This window comes from Anolis carolinensis, chromosome 5, assembly GCF_035594765.1.
Source record: "Anolis carolinensis isolate JA03-04 chromosome 5, rAnoCar3.1.pri, whole genome shotgun sequence".
In the NCBI taxonomy this organism is placed as follows: domain Eukaryota; kingdom Metazoa; phylum Chordata; class Lepidosauria; order Squamata; family Dactyloidae; genus Anolis; species Anolis carolinensis.
In genome coordinates, this window is record NC_085845.1 from 44,499,204 (window position 1) to 44,516,456 (window position 17,253).

Here is a 17,253-nt window from a genome sequence, read left to right on the forward strand (position 1 = left end):
ATGGAATTATTGGGAGGCGCAATCCACCAGTAGCTAGAAGGCCACATGATTCCCATGCCTGATGGAGAGGGTGATTCAAAGAAGCTATAGCCTCCAAGCATAATGCCTCTGCCATTATAATGTTATGTAATGTTTTTAACTATAGAAAACTTTAAGAAAACTATGACATTTCTCGTAGTTCACCCATATGGATCACAAGCATTTTCCTACTCTGTGTGTAAGAAAGTGTTGGCATTAGCAAGAATAGAAGGAAGCAGGGCTGTATGGGGGGGGGGGGGGTGTTGTGTTCTAATCCCCCTGAAAGGGTTCAGCCCACCCCCCACAACCTGGTTTGCTCATGAATTTTAACTGGTTAACCAATTTATAAGTAAACCAGTTTTTTTTAACCCGACAGATTTCAAAGGTTTTTTGAACTTTTAAACCCCCCCCCCCCCCCACTACGGCCCTGGAAGGAAGTGACTTTTTTTGATCCTAGAATAAAGTTGTTTGGTCCACAACATATTAATGGGGCTTATGCTAGATGTAACTTAGGTCACATTGATTCCAATAGTTCTTGGACCAACCAGCTGGGTTTGGGGCATTGCAAAGAGTGGAAATTATAATTGCTAACTCCATAACATTTTGGAAAAAGAGCGACAGCCATTCTCATTGAATGATAGGTGAGATCTCATCCCCCTTTCCCATCACAAGTAGATAATAATAGGAGGCGTGAGTAGCATGAATACTCAACTAAATAGGTACCATTTATTTCCTTTTCACTGGCAACTATAAATTTCACCTTTCCAGGACAAGTGGCAAGCGTTTGGGTTGCTGCTCTTCAAAAGTTTCACTTTCAACTTGGGGCACATCTACACCAACTAAGGCCCCTTCTACACTGCCATATAAACCGTATTATCAAAGCAAATCACTCGCATAGGGTTGTTGTCTTTTGGGCTGTATGGCCATGTTCCAGAAGTTTTCTCTCCTGACGTTTTGCCCACATCTATGGCAAGTATCCTCAGATGTGGGCGAAACGTCAGGAGAGAAAACTTCTGGAACATGGTCATATAGTCCAAAAGACTCACAGCAACCCAGTGACTGCGGCCATGAAAGCCTTCGACAATACATAATTTACATAATCTGCTTTGAATTAGATTATATGAGTCTACACTTCCATATAAGCCACTTCAAAGATGATAATCTGGATTTTATATGGCAGTGTAAAAGGGGCCTTTTAACACTAGATGAAAGCATCAGTGCATTTGCACTGAATGCCATTTGAACACATATTGAAATGCCTTCAATCTACCTGAAGTGGTCAGTGTAACTGGGCTCTAGGGCTCCTTCCATACAGCTGTATAAAATCCAAATTAAACTGGATTATATGACAGTGTGGACTCTGATAACCTAGTTCAAAGCCGATATTGTGGATTATCTGCCTTGATATCCTGGGTTATATGGCTGTGTGGAAGGGCTCTAGGACGGTGGTTTAAAAGATACACTTGTGTGCAAGATAATATGTTTGCTAGGAATAATGCATGACACAAATCAGTTCATTGTTTATTCTTTTTTTTAAAAAAAAACTTGCAATAAAATTCCTTGGAATTCACAATCTTTTAAACTTTTACAGTTGCAATATTTTTTACTAATACAGAATAACACAGTATCACATATGTACATTATAGTCCTCTATATAACAAAAATAGCAATGTTGAGCTACTGAATGAAGTTTCCCAATGTCAACCTTAGCATTTCTGAATCTACACCCGACTCCCAGCTATAAAGCAGATAGAACACATTAAAGCAAAAAATAAAATGGGGAAAAACTCAAATATCAATGGCGTGTGCCTCTTGATGTCATACAAATCCCTTGATGACTGTTGCCTGACTCTTGACATTTTGCAAATGATATAAAGTGCATTTGAAGGAAGGGTGAGAGATCCAAGGATAAAGAATAAAGCAACAGCAATTAGACCCGCAGCTTGAAATGCATTTGCAGTACTTTACACAATGCTCGGGAAATATTGTTTTTTCCCCACAAACTACTGCGGCATTGCATAAGCAGACAACTCACCAAAGGGGAGGAAAAGTTTTTTTTAAAAGGCCTATGCAGATGACAATGCCAATGTTGATAGTTTTTCTTCTCATTATGTTAATAAAGATGAGATCTGGAAGATTAAGAACAGGTTGTAGAAGCATGGTGAATTACAACATTCCAATGTTGGAATGAGAGATAAAAGGGGACGAGCCTTCAACTACCTGTAAAAGGTGCTTACTCCAAAAAGGTATGTCTTGTTTCTGTAGGGCTTTCATGGTGAATGATGACTTTTTTTACTTCTCATATTGATTATTAGTGCTAACCAATAATTCAAGCAAATATTGGGTTGCTGTGAGTTTTCTGGGCTGTATGGCCATGCTGTAGAAGCATTCTCTCCTGCTGTTTTGCCCACATCTATGGCAGGCATCCTCAGAGGTTGTGAGGTCTGTTGGAAACTAGGTAAGTGGGGCTTGTATATCTATGGAATGCCCAGGGTGAGAGAAATAACTCAGTTTGAGGCAAGTGTGAATGTTGCAATTGGGCACCTTGGTTTGTATTGAATAGCCTTGCAGCTTCAAAGCCTGGCTGCTTCTGTCTGGGGTAATCTTTTGTTGAGAGCTGTTAGCTGGCCCTGATTGTTTCCTGCCTGGAATCCCAACAAAGAATTCTCCCAGGCAGGAAGCAGCCAGGTTTTGAAGCTGCAAGACGATTCAATGCTACGTTGGTGTGAGTTTTCCAGCCTGTATGGCCATGTTTCAGACCCCTCAACCTCTGAGAATGGCTGCCACAGGTGTGGGCGAAACGTCAGGAGAGTATGCTTCTGGAACATGGCCATACAGCTCAAAAAACTCACAGCAACCCAGTGATTCCGACAATTAAAGCCTTCGACAACACAAGCAAATATTGTCTGTAATGACAAGTTAATATCTATCTTTTAATTGCTCCCCAACCCCAACAATTTACAAACAATGTTTAAGAACAGTGCATATGTATTCATTTGAGTCGTCATTCAATGCCATAGGAAAATTGTAAAGAAAGAACTGCTCGAGAGATGGAAGGGGAAGTGGATTCGTGGTATCACAGAAAGCTAGCCAATGTTGCAAAAAGAATGTACCAGTTTTTCTCTGGAGGAACTTTCACGTGACCATGATCCTCAATAATGCAACGTGAGTGTCCATCCAAAGCAGCTTCCTCCCTCAACATAATTTGTTTGAGCACACCTTAAATTCAGCAACTAGGAACAGAATAATGAACCAATTTGAGAGTCTCCTTTCATAAAACATTATTTTGTGACTGGAAGTCATTTAAATGTAACTGCGTACATTTCAAGATGTAAAAGGAATACACACTTTTATTTTTCTATTTTTTTAAAAAAAGGGGAAGAATTATTGGCATGTGCTGGTATGGTTAATGCAGTTCTGCTACATGATACAGCAAGGTGAGAACTTTGGAGCTGTTTCTATAATCCAAATACCTTTGGTGTTTTGAAAAATCTTCTTATCAAACAGATGTTCTTCTTTGTTTTTTTGATTTAAAAACTACTTTAAATAAAAAATAAATATTTTCAGGAAATGGATGGAATGTATAGTTTGACAAGTACAAAAATCATTGTAAAATGCTCACTAGGTACAAGGAACATCTTGCTATAAAAATAACAGCCCTGTCCCTCCCGTCCCGTCCCTCCCCTACTTTACATTTCACTCTATTTATAAAATGGCATATCAGGTTCATCAGGTTGCTTACAATGAAAAGGAAAGATGATACTATGTACAGATATATATATATTTAAAAAATCACTTTTGATATTTCACATCTGTAATAACCATATACATACATTCATGGCAAAAGAAAGGTGTGTATCACTGATGCTCTCAAAACAAATAGATTATATATAAAATATGCAAGGGCATGTGTGTACCACATTCTTTTTCTTCTTGTTGTCCTTTCTTTGTTTTCGATTTTACTTTTTAAAATAAGCAGCAGTTTGCTCACACTCCAGTTGCTAGCTATTATCAATATTTCTATTGAGAATAGGATCCATAGGTTGCTGTGAGTTTTTTGGGCTGTATGGCCATGTTCCAGAAGCATTCTTTCCTGACGTTTCACCTGCATCTATGGTAAGTATCCTCAGAGGTAATGAGATGTTGGAAACTAGTCAAGTGTGTGTGTGTGTGTGTGTGTGTGTGTGTGTGTGTGTGTGTGTGTGTGTACACACACACACACACACACACACTTCACTTTATACTGCTTTTCTCACTCCGGATGGGGGACTCAACACAATTCCCAAACATATTATGACAAAATTCAGTGCCTACACAGCAATAAAATACAACAATTGATTGAATCATAAAAAATGTTTTAACATTAACATTAAAACATAGAGTTAAAACATATTAATTTAAACATTAAAATCACAGAATCCAAAAATCAAAGTCCAGGGCTGTTCCAATATCAATCTTTATTGCATGTAATCTCTGATCATTCCTTTTATTGCTTATTGTAATATCTGTGGGATGTTCAGGGTGGGAGAAAGAACTCTTGTCTGTTGGGGGCAGGTGTGAATGTTTCAACTGGCCACCTTGATTGGCATTGAATAGCCTTTAAGCTTAAAAACCCCTCTAAAATCAGGACAGTAAATAAAGAAAAACACTCAAAAACAGAGGAATTCCAGACATGAATCAATCAGGGCCAGCTAACACCTTCTGACAAAGGGTTGCCTCAGGCAGTAAGCAGCCAAAACTTGACGCTGCAAGGCCATTCAATGCTCATCAAGGTGATCAACTGCAACATTCATACTTGCCTCAGGCAGACAAGAGTTCTTTCTCCCACCCCGGGACATCCCACAATTATACAAACCCCACTTGCCTAGTTTCCAAAAGACCTCGCAACCCCTGTGGATGCCTGCCATAGACATGGCAAAACCTCAGGAAAGAATGCACCTGGAACATGGCCATACAGCCTGGAAAACTCACAGCAACCCAATGATTCCAGCCATGAAAGCCTTTGACCACACAACAAGATCAATACTTGCATCAAGAAAGTAGTGTTAAAAGTTGGCACCTGAAGCCTGAGTGTCGTACAGCAGGGGGCGCTCTTCTACTTTAATATACAGCCACGACCACATACCATCTGGTTATGCCAAGACCCTCTAGAATTAATTGTAAAAATCCCATTCTTACTATTGTGAAGTATTAATTAGTTTGGGCCACAAGTTTGTTAAAACAAAGGGCCTATGTTGCTTTGTAGCAACATCACTATTTTGTTTAAAAACAGAGCTAGCGATCAGCCTTTTAACAAACAGAACAATATTTTTATATCCTGCTGCCTGTGTATAACAAACCCATCAAACAGCTTTTTTCATGGTTTTAACAGTTGTGGCTGAGGAAGAGATTCCATTGGAAACTGCATGACATTCTTTTCACTAAGGATATATAAGGATGGGCTGCACTCTCATTCCCTTTTTACTTTTTGGAGGCCATATCCCAGACTCTAATGGTCAGCATTGGGGATACTGGGAAACGTGGTCAAAAAAGCAACTTTTCCAAGGGTGAGTCTTTCAGACTGCAAGGCCATGTTCCAGAAGCTTTCAATCCCGACATTTGTGGCAGGCATCTTCACAACCTCTTGAGGATGCCCTCCAAGGAAAGATGAATGCCTCTCCTATATGCCATGTTTGAAAGCTAACCATACTGGTTACTGAACCTTAATTTAGCACTGGTGATGGGATTCTGTTGTCTATTTTATCCAAGAGCAATAAGCTCAGTTGTGCAAGATGGGCTATGTGGCACACACAGCCTGTTCTCCAACATCTCAAAGTATGTCCCTCCAACAGGTAATGCCAAAAGCTCCCCCCCCCCCTCAGGTAGACCTGGCTCAGAACACATAACTGAGTTTGGAAAAGTTCACTTTTTGGATTATAACACCCAGACTGCCACCGCATCCCACCCTGTCCCAGTCTGTGCACATAACACGATGTTTTGTTTTCTATGACTTTTGATGCCATAGGGGAAGACTTGGTGCCAGAAAAGCGGATGGCTTGCCAATGAGGACTTCCTCGTTGACTTCTACATCAGTTCTAAACACTTTCCAAAACAATCTGGTCCTTCCGATTGCTAAAGCTGAAGTATCTATACAACACCATAATAAAATTGCCAGTAGACTCCTTGAATCACTCTCAGACCATTCAAACCATAGATTTCTCATTCTAGTTTTATAATCTCTATGGCACCCAAATCAAATCCCTAGTATGGAAGAAGTTTACTTTGGTGTATGCAGAATCTTTAAAGTCAAACATAAAGGGTAAATTTTCACTGATTTTCTATGCCACTCTATTATGCTCTATATCAATCCTTCTAGAACATACACTCAAAGGCCATAGCTTAGTGGTAATACATACATGCTTTCAATGTGGACAATTTTAGATTCCATCCTTGGTATCTCCACTTCAAGGATCAGGCAAGTAGTAACATGAAGGATTTCTGCCTAAAATCCCAGAGAGCCATTAACAAGAAGAGAAACTAATGCTGGAATAAAGGACTGAAGAGTCTGAATTGGTATGAGACAGAGTCCTAAAGACGAGATTGTCAAAATAATGTATAGAATCTCAAATAATATTTGAGATTCTATACATCCCTTCAAACAAATACAGCATTGGGAAATTCTGAGGCTGGCTGAATCTGTTGGTTAGGACTGGACCTTTAGACTTTTTTCCCTATCTTCATCTCTGCATCATCAAATAGATAGGGTCATCTGAAAGGACTACAGCTTTGGTACAGTGCCACAACTCACGCTAGCATGTTGGCATGGCCACGTGGACACTGTTACTGCATGCTCCAATTAACAGCCTCCACAATTTGAAATGATATAGCAGAGGTAGTGAAAGCTGCAGACAGTATGGAATAGGGATTTAAAAAGGAATAGAAGCAGGAGTAGGCGATATTAATACAGCATCACAATATGTGTTTGACCATCATCGGCTCAGCATTGCTAGGTGCCAGAGTTGCTCAGTTCATAAGCTGTTATAACAAGGACATAATTGAGCACAACATATTTGGTGCAGCAAAAACAAATGGCAATCTTGCAATAGGTATATTGGTGCAAGCTACAAAGCACTAGAAACAACCAGGCTGTATGGGAACCCCTCTTTGAAGTATGGCTCCAAAGAGCTGGGACTATCCTGTGTCACCTCCTAATTAAACATAAACATTTAAGCACATGCAATATAGGAATGGTCCGTCACCCCTTTTCAAAAGTTATATGCAGAAATCTACTGAATGTGGTGCTGGGAGTGGGTATTTTTGACACGGAAATGGCTTCTGTTGCCCAAGCTCTTCTTTCTGCAAAAGGCTAACTGCTAGATATTTCCAACATGCCATGGTAACAATCCTTGAAAACTGAAGCTGCTGCTAGGAAAACTGGAACACATGGGTGCTAGAAGGATTTGGGGGAAATTAAAATAGTTCTAGACCACTGCTTTACTTTGAGACATGTCTAGCTATCTGAAAAAAAGAAGGTAACTAGGGCTGGTGGGGAAACACTTGTGGAGCTGCAAAGAAGAGCAGGTAGAAAGGGTCATGCTCTACTCATGTGGACTATTTCACCAGTTCTGAAAAATATTTGTGTCTGTGTGCTTCTGAGGGTTGCCGTCTACCAAATGGATATTGTGCTTTGGGTGGGAAAGTTTGTGTTTCAGCATACATTTCAATGCCATGTATAGGTGGTTCACAGTTAAGAATGGGGCTGAGACAACAGGAAGTGAGAGAAATCTATCCCCAGGAAGGGAAATTCATTCCTGAAAAGAGATATCATGGGGGAAAGGTATTTATCACCAATCCTTGTTTCTACAACAAGCCACATTTTTCAAAATTCAATTATCATAGGGACAGAAAGTGAGCTGAAATCTTACATACAAATTCAGTTTAAGAACAAACCTATGGAATGTATTTTGTTCGTAACTTGAGGACTTCCTGCACTCAAATTCCTTGGTGAAATTCAGTTTGTCTTATGTAAAATATATAGGGAAGAAAAAGGTATTGGTTAATGGCTTGGCCTTTCCTTGTTTGACTCTGCCCTGGACAGCAACAAACATAAATTGACAGTTGGACACATTTACAGAATATTGATATAATTTAAATGGACTTGGCAGAATAAGAAGACGTTTAAAGTGTCCCCTCTTCTTCATTAGCATTCATATGCATGGGCAGTATGATTTTTCAAAGCACGGCAGCACTGAAAGCAATGCTACATCTGGGGGTGGTATGGGTCTAGTAACACTTAGCAATGGTTTAGATGTAACCCCAATCTTGGTTTGGCACAACATGAATAAACTTTGCCAGCTCATTTTCCAATCTGCTTGAATCATGGTGTCAGGTCTGATGAGGCCCTAAAGAAGATGCCCTCTGTTCTCCACTTCCCCCAGGCAAATCCCTGTTAAAATGTAACCGCTGCAGCCACTATGTCCAGCATTCCTCCGTGCCAGCTGTTTACTGCTACCCATTGTTGGTATGGCATTCACTAAACTAACCAGGCCAGGTGACAATGGCCAACATGCATTAGAACCCAGAGGCATTCTGGAAAAGAAGAGACGATAGTAGGTTCTATGACTATTTCACCAGTGTTTTTCTGTTGTTGCTCTCTGTCCCCCAAAAGGAATACTGTAATTACAACTGATCAAGCAGGATTTCTAAGTCCTGGCATTTGAGATATGAGATATTGGTAATGAGCTCTTTTTCTCAAATGTTCAGATTTCTCATTTTACACCAAACTGGGAAAACTATGGTTTTCTATTAAACAATTAAGGTGGCAATACAAACATTTTTGGGGAGGGGGAAAAAAAGAGAAGAAAAAAGGTTCTTTCAGTGAGTTTGGTTGGTAGTATTTGAATAACTTCTTATAGTATTGCAGTAAATACAAGAAAAGACAAGAGTCCATTTCTACTGAATACTTAGCTCAACCTGTTTCATTAATTTATCCAGTAGTGGAGCCCTGGTGGTGCCGTGGGTTAAACCCTTGTGCCTGCAAGACTGATGACTGACAGGTCGGTGGTTCAAATCCAGGAAGAGAGGGAGAGCTCCCTCTGTCAGCTCTAGCTCCCTGTCCGGGGACATGAGAGAAGCCTCCTACAAGGATGGTAAAACATTAAATATTCGGGCATCCCCTGGGCAACGTCCTTGCAGACGGCCAATTCTCTCACACCAGAAGCGACTTGCAGTTTCTCAAGTCACCCCTGACACACAAAAAAATATCCAATAGTGATTTAAATGGCTGTACTTATTGTCTGGAGTATTGGCTTACCCTTTTACAAGAGCAATAAGCTGAAAAGTCCTCTTTAACACTTGAACATTTTGAGTGGAATACAACATTTTCCTGCTCCCACTAATGTGCATAAATAGAAACATGCCCTGAAGCTACAGCATAATGCAAGATTGTTTGAATTCCAGCAGCTAATGGCACCCCTTTTGACCATTTTATCCTCCAGGAAGAACACGTATATCTGTGAGTGAACTGACTTCTGAATGCTCAGTATTCTATTAAGATTTAAAAATATGACAGGCTGAACTTTGGAAATATATACGTGATTTTCACTTCTTCCCTCCTATCAAAATAGGAGATTTCATCAGCATCTTGTGACTTCTTCTTTCTACCATGAGAAAATGAACTCTTTCATCCAACTTCTGAGTATTTGGCATCCTAAATATGCCAAAGAAATCTGTAATATCTCACCCAAAGCTTATGTTGAGTTTCTCTACATTGTATTCTTTTGTCTTATCACAATGGAATTTCTTTAATAAAATAAAATTAAAAACAAATATGACAGTGGATGAATCTTTTCTTTTTCTCCCCCCAACCATTACAGTGACATCCAAAAGGAATCCAAGAACATGAACAAGAAAAAAAATCCACCTTTTAAGAGTGTATTTCACATATGCCAGCAAAAGTGTTTTTGACTCCCCCCCCTCCCCCGTAAGTGCATTGTGAATGTGAATATGCAGCCCCCTGTTTTCACATGATTTGGAACCATGGAGGAAAGTATTTGAGCTTTTACCCACATTTGCTGTCACTTGTGAACATAAGTCATTTATCTGAATTGGATTATTGGCCATTCATCCAAAATTATGAGGACAGATATACAGATATCGCAGTACATGTTTCTGAATGTCCTTTTGTTTACTAACTCAAAAGGACTGTGAAGACCTTGGAAACTGCATTGGTTGTGAATAGATGAAATATGAGTGAACTTGGGTGAGGTAAGGTACTGGGTGATAAAGGAAAATTCAATACAGATCTTGCATAAAACACACTCTCAGTCCATTTGTAACTTCCTTTCAAAGAAACACCACTGGAACCTGGCTATTTTTGGTCTTTTCCCTCCAGTTAAAAACACTTTCAACAAACTCTTTACCTAGTTGTCTGATGGCCGGAACTACCGGCATTTTTAGTGGATCTACAATAATTTGAAAACAATAGGGGAAGGTTGTTAGGAAATGGAAAGTCTGCATTGACTTAAGAAACATAGCAAAGGACTGCAAGAACTAGCTAAATTTTAATCTCATGGCTGTCATGATATTCAACACAGTTGAGAAGTAAATCACCAACCTCACTAAATTCACTCTCCCTTCTCTTGGCTGGGAGACCCTGGAAGCATAGCTCTCCAAGCTCCATTAATACTTTAATGAAAAAGGCTTCAGACCAATGCACAGCCCTGAAGCATTTTGATCTTGGAGTCATGCTTCCTCTATGTAGGAGAAACTAGCCATTCATAAATCCTCATGGAACATCTTCGTTTTCAGATATCTGAGTTGTACTCTTGAAGGAGCTGGGTGAACCGGGGGGAAAAATGTCGGTCATGTACCATAAATAATCACATTATGATATTTCTGGGTTATTAAAAAACAATTGAAGGTAGAAAACACTTAGTCTGTCTTTTCAGTTACAAAGTTCTGAGCCCCTAATCCTTCTGATGCATGTATTAGAAAAAAGTTTGATTTCGCCGTCCAATGTCAATGGAAAGAACACACGTAGTTGATCAACTGGCATCCAGGCAGACACATCTTTCACTATTGCTTTTCATGACCAGCCTTGAATGGAGTGCACTAGACGTTGCAAAATATTCCAGATGTGTGTATATGGGTACGTGCGTTGTGTGTACATGTGTATATGGGTATGCATGTGTACACAACTGGTCCAAATCTTACAGAGTTGACAGTTCGTTCCTTTCCCTCCCTGTTGCTGCCCTTTAGTTCAGTGGAAGGGTCTTTTGATTTGTTTTTTCAGGATTTCACCTCTTCACAGTCTTGGTCAGTGGAAAGCTCCACATCAGAGAGTCCAACTTCCATTGCCATAATCAATGAAATATCTGAATCACTACTAACCGCAGGCTCCTGCTCACCTGAAAGAGAAAGACACAATGTTGAAGTTAACGTGACATTTTAAAAAACAAAAAAGCCCAACATATCTCTTTTAAGGTCAGATCTAAAATAAGAGAAGTTCCTTTGGTCACTGCAACCCTTGGGAAAGTTCTTTTTTGGACAATGGCCAAGGCATTATGGGAGTTGTCCACTAAAGGAAGTGTTCCAAGGACTGGGCCACTAATACATTTAGACCAGCACTCTCTAAACTAACTAGTAGTACATTTCAAGATCCAGGAGAGCAGTTTCTTTCAGTCCTCTAGATCTTTTAAGTGTCTGAACATGAGACTTTGTCCATACAAATCACATGCTTGAGTAAGCTATGGCCACTTCTTCCAGCACTTCAATTACATTTGTTCCTGTTCTTTCAAATCCTTCTCCATGGTAATAATGGGTTCTGGAGATACTGCACAGTAGCTGATGTTGCGCAAGTAATTACTTCTCCGCCTCAGTTATTTGACTGGAGTGTCTTGAGTCTCTTATAAGAACAGATTCAATATGGCAAAGCTGATTTCACTTGTGAGGATGTTGAAGTGAGTTCATGTGAATGAACCTGAGTTTTCTCTATCCCTCTCTCCTTACTCTTCTGTTGGCACGTGAAAACTTTCCTTTTCTATCAGGCTTTAAAAATCTGGATGGAATGGACTTTTTATGGTATGCTAGCTTGTTGATTTTTGCTTGTTTGTTTACAGCGGGCCCTTGGTCTTCACTGGGATTTTGTCCCAACCCCTGTGGATATCAAAATCCATGGATGCACAAATCCACTAATATATAATGGCAAAGTTAAATAGCATCCCTTATATAAAATAGAAAAATCAAGTTTTTTTGGGTTTTTTTTTCTTTGAATATTGGCTGAATTTGCGGATTCAGAATCCGTGGATACAGAGGGTTGACTATATTGTCCTTTAATGAATTTTAAATAGTTTTAACTAAATAGATTGTTTAATTGTTTTATAAATTATGCACTGATAAATTTTATCCTGTTGTTGTGTACCTTCAAATTGCTTCTGAGTTATGGAGACAACAAAGTGAACCTATCATGGAGTTTTCTTGGCAAGACATATTCTGAGCAGATTTGCTTTTCCCTTTGTCTGAGGCGAAGACAGTGACTTAGAATCATAGAATCATAGAATAGTAGAGTTGGAAGAGACCTCATGGGCCATCTAGCCAAGAAGCAGGGAATCGCATTCAAAGCACTTGTCCAAGATCATCCAGTAGATTTCCATGGATGAGCAAATATTTAGACCAGTGGTTCTCAACCATTTTTTGACCAGGGCCCACTTTGATCAGGACCACTTTGACCTGGGACTACTCTCCAACATTAGTACCAAAAGGGTTACGAATCAACAACAACAACAACTCTTTATTGATTAGTCAGTTTTGACCATATCAAAACATGTAAAACATACAAAACGTACACCCTTACCCATACATACAGTAAAATCATGTAAAACAGTAAAACCATGTAAAAACAAGGCATCCTGGCCTACTAGCCTACCAACCCACTCCTTGGTAGTTGTGCAAGTACAGAATAAAAAGATTAAAATTAAGATTAATTATTCCCTTAAGGTAAGGTTTAAGCGGGGACAAGGGTAAGTAAAACTAGTGGCTTGTCCATAGTAAATTTTAAATTTGGATTTTGTTATTGGCATTAATATCACAGCTGTCCGCTTCCATCTTCTCGCGGATGGCCAGCGCTTTTTGTCTGAAAAGGGTCGGTTTTAAAATAGAGTTTTTATCTGAACCCCGTAGAAGGATGTGCAGTTTCTCCTTATTCTCTAAATGAGTGTGGTTCTCAAGCAGAGGCTCTAAATAGAAAGATCGAATCCTGTTGTAATAGGGGCATTTTAAGAAAAAGTGTTCTGAGTCCTCCACTTCTGCATCTGCCTCGCGGCACCCACAGGTTCTCTTTGTATAAGGGATATTCTGGCGTCTACCTAGCTTAGACTTAATGTCAAATTGCTCAAATCTAGCCCGGGTAAAACGTTTTCTAATATATAGTGGGAGTGTAAAAAAGAGGTAGGTTTCCATGCCCACGTTGCATTTAAATTTAGCCAGGTATGGAGTGGCTCTAGCTTGTGCTATGATCATAAGTTCAAGCATGATGGTCTTCCATCTGTGGTTATTAATCAGTTTTTGGTCAAATTTAGTTTTGGTAAACTGTTCCTGTGGAGGGGAGGGAGGGAGAAAAATGAGGAAGAATGTAAACATGTGTTACCAATGGAAAATGTTCTGAACGTTTGTATAATTTTATGTAGCACTTTTTACAATAAAAAAACTTAAAAACCCCCCCCAAAAAACCAGTTTTGGTTTGGTTATTTGGGGTGCTGATTCAGAAAATTGCTTTGGATAGACCACATCAGCTCTAGTTTCTGATATAGAACATATGCCATCCAGTAGTCGTCATCTGCTCGCCCACAGATAATCATATTTAATAATCTAGAGCTGATGTGGTCTATCCAATGCAATGGTCAGTTCTGCGGAAAGGAGCAGAAATAAAATAAATGAAATGAAATAAAATAAAATAAATAAAGGAGAAGGAGGTTCGCGGACTGGATTTTCGTTCTCATGGCCCACTGCTGGTCTATGGCCCACAGATTAAGAACCACTGATTTAGACGCATTACACTAACTTAAAAAAAACAACAACAATGAGCCGTACTGTACTGGTTTAACCATTTGTAAGCTGCCTCAAGTCTCATTATTGGGGAAAAGGCAAGATACAAATGAATAGTGTTATCAACAACATGCTTTTTGCCTTATCATATCACCAGGAAGGTCCTGTCAAATATCTCAGATTGGCTTTCCCTATCTGATGGTCTACAGGTGGTTTTTAAAATTGGAACATTAATTTTCTACAGCACTGGGAATGTCATCCAGAACTGATGGTAACTGGGGTCCAAAACATCAGGGGGGAACCAGGGTGGGAGAAACTATTATAAACTACTATAAAATAGTAGGCAGATTCTTGATAAAGACAAAAAAAGTTATGCATTCTTTTAAGACATAAGAGAAGTCTGCTGGGAGAGAAAATTGTTTATGTGTAAAACAGCCTCAAAACCTGTTTGCACCCTATTCTTTGAAATGTCTAGTTATCACTGTATTTCTGCCATGTGGATTTCACAGTGATTATTTGCTTTATTTAGCATTGGCTAGAAATATTACAATGATAGTGTTATGCAAAGCATATCTGGTCAGAAGTGAATCATACTAATCTATGTTAGGCTTATTCCCATGTAACTGAATATAGTCTGAAGTAGTGACATTTTCCATTAACCCTTCAGCAGTTGTTTATGAAAATATTTGCTGATTTCTGGCCATTCTACCTTTACAAATTTAAATTATGGAAATGAAAATTCAAGCTACGTAACTCAACCTGGGTTCCAAAGTAAAGTAAAACAGATCTAAAATGGAACATACTCAACCAATGGTAGATTTGCAAAACGGTAGTAAGCATTGAAAGTTCATTGTAATTATCCCCAGAGATATCAAAAAATTTCCCCCTTAAAGCTAATCTCTTTACTTTGCGTTAGCTTTGTCCTGTAATAAAAGATTTTGTATCATAAGTACTTCTTTGAAATATTCTTCACAATAGCAATTACAACACATGTTAGACAAACTTCTCCTTTGAACACACACAAACATTAACACTCTCTCATTCACAGGTATAGGAACTTTGAAATTATCTCGTTGTTGTTCCAAAGCACCTACATTTTTGATCTATTAGTATATGCACATTGAAGTTTCTAAATCTGGAATTCCTTCCCATTGACAGAAACATCTGCATTGTAAATTAATTTTTTTATCAGAAAGCATCTGTAAATGAAAACATTTTAGTAAAAAAATAGACACTGTATTCTGTTTCTCATATGTGCCTGTCTGTATGGTTATGATATAAGTTTCCAAAGTGTGAATTTTCCCATTATATACTACAAATTCAAGTTGTCTGGGGGACCTCCCAGACAAGACTAAATCCCAAGAGGAACTGGGATATTCAATCCCAGTTTCTTTCAGGATTTAGTCCCCCCCCCCCCAACCCCATGCTTTCCCTAAGGAAAAGAGGGTGGACTTCCCACGTCAAGAGGTTTACCTGGGAGGACATCTAGCAAGCCCTTCCTGCCCCCCAACCTCCAGACACATCATTTGAATGCATCAGAAGCTATCTTTGAGAGACCTGCACATGGTAAGTTTTGGGGGGGAAATGGGAGGCTGGGAGGGAAGGGTGGGGTGCCATCCCATTCCTTCGGGCTCTGAGAGACCAAAGAAATGGGATAGTGATGGGAATTGACCTCCAGGATCGCGAAACGCAGTTCTGGAAGTCAATCCCACAGGCTTACACCTGGAAAGATCCTGAACTTATATTAAAATCCAGATCTTCCAAGGTGCCAAATTCCCAGTTTACTCCTGATTGGGATGCCTCAGATATACCCATGACCTGTTGTGGGTTATGAGCCTGTGTGGAAAGGCCCTAAATACATCCATGTACAAAGATGGTTTTAAAGATACAATATGCTTCAAAATGCTTTAAAAATATGTTTGCTCTTTTTGCTTTATTTTCTTACGTTCTACAAAATTCTTAATCAGAAGGAGGAGTCTGATGGCACTTTTGATGTCCAGAATTGAAAAACCAACAAAACACTCACTGTCCTTTTCAATACAAAAAGTATTTCTTCTTTCATTAATGCTAGGAATATAATCTATTAGTCTTGAACAGATGGCCCAAACAATTCTAGCAAAAGGAAAATTTAGGAAAAGCTTTATCACTAAAGGCGCTCATTAATATTTTTCAGCTTACATTATAAAGAGAACCAGCTTAATTTACTGTTCCCAAACTAACAAGTGAATTGGAATGTATTTGGATTTTGCACTTTTTCAGATTTTTAAAAGCCATTTTGCAACTGATCACATTATACATATGTTGTTCTGGATTTAAGAAGAATAAATCAATTGTTATTTATTGTTTACCTGCATGGCACATACTTTCATTCTCTGGCAAGGCAGTGTGTGGGCTGATCAAACACAGACTACACATTTGATTTTTCATTCAGTCACAAGATACTTATTAAAAAGTGTTTGCTATACTACAAAACACATGAAATGCATATTTAGAAAAAACACATTTAATGGTAAACTATGCATACAATTCATGAAAGACTGCATGTATTTTTATGCAGATTTATCTACAAATAATGGAAAATGAATGCAGAAGTGGTAGGGAAACTGATGTGGAGAGAAAACAGACCTCTATATATGCATTCATCATACATCTTGATGTAATGGGTGAGAAAGATAAGGATAATACAATTATCCTTCTGTTGGTAGCTGCCCATTGAATGAGCAATAAGAGGAAAGCAGCGGTTGCTGATCTTGACTGTGGGCCTATTCATATCTCAGGAAAGTTACTTTTAATACAAGTTTCTTTACTGGCCTCCAGCCTCCAGAATCCTATATCATGGCCTCTGTACTTTGTAGTCCAATAGTAACTTTTGTAAGTGATAGGTATCTCTCACCCAAATGTAACATTTGAAAATAGTTCTCCTTAAAAAGAAGCTTAAGATTTTAGCTATTATAATGTGGCTGGACGTGATAGCAGGCTTTTCTATATGGCAATATGAAATAACCTCAGCTGGAAAGCTAAAGTCCATGTAGAGCACAGTAACCTCATAATATGATTTATGTCAAGGAACAAAGCAGCCCATTTCAAAGCTTAGCAAGGAGAGCATGGATAATATGGCAGACTTAGCCCAGTTACGCAACAACCATTATCACCAGAGTATCCATTACACATGGTTTTGAAAACTGCCCAACTCCTTTCAAAGCCTCAGGATAG

At 39.0% G+C, this 17,253-nt stretch overlaps 1 protein-coding gene across 2 annotated transcripts in view; it reads right to left on the reverse strand.

The window, feature by feature from the left end:
* Positions 1-1,526: 1,526 nt before the first annotated feature.
* Positions 1,527-17,253, reverse strand: part of rnf150 (ring finger protein 150) — a 139,533-nt gene continuing 123,806 nt past the window's right edge. For both annotated transcript variants that reach the window (XM_062980897.1, XM_003221668.4), the window contains one exon: positions 1,527-11,405. In XM_062980897.1, coding sequence (XP_062836967.1) covers positions 11,287-11,405 — 119 coding nt within the window. In that variant the 3' untranslated portion in view covers positions 1,527-11,286. The remainder of the gene's footprint in view (positions 11,406-17,253) is intronic.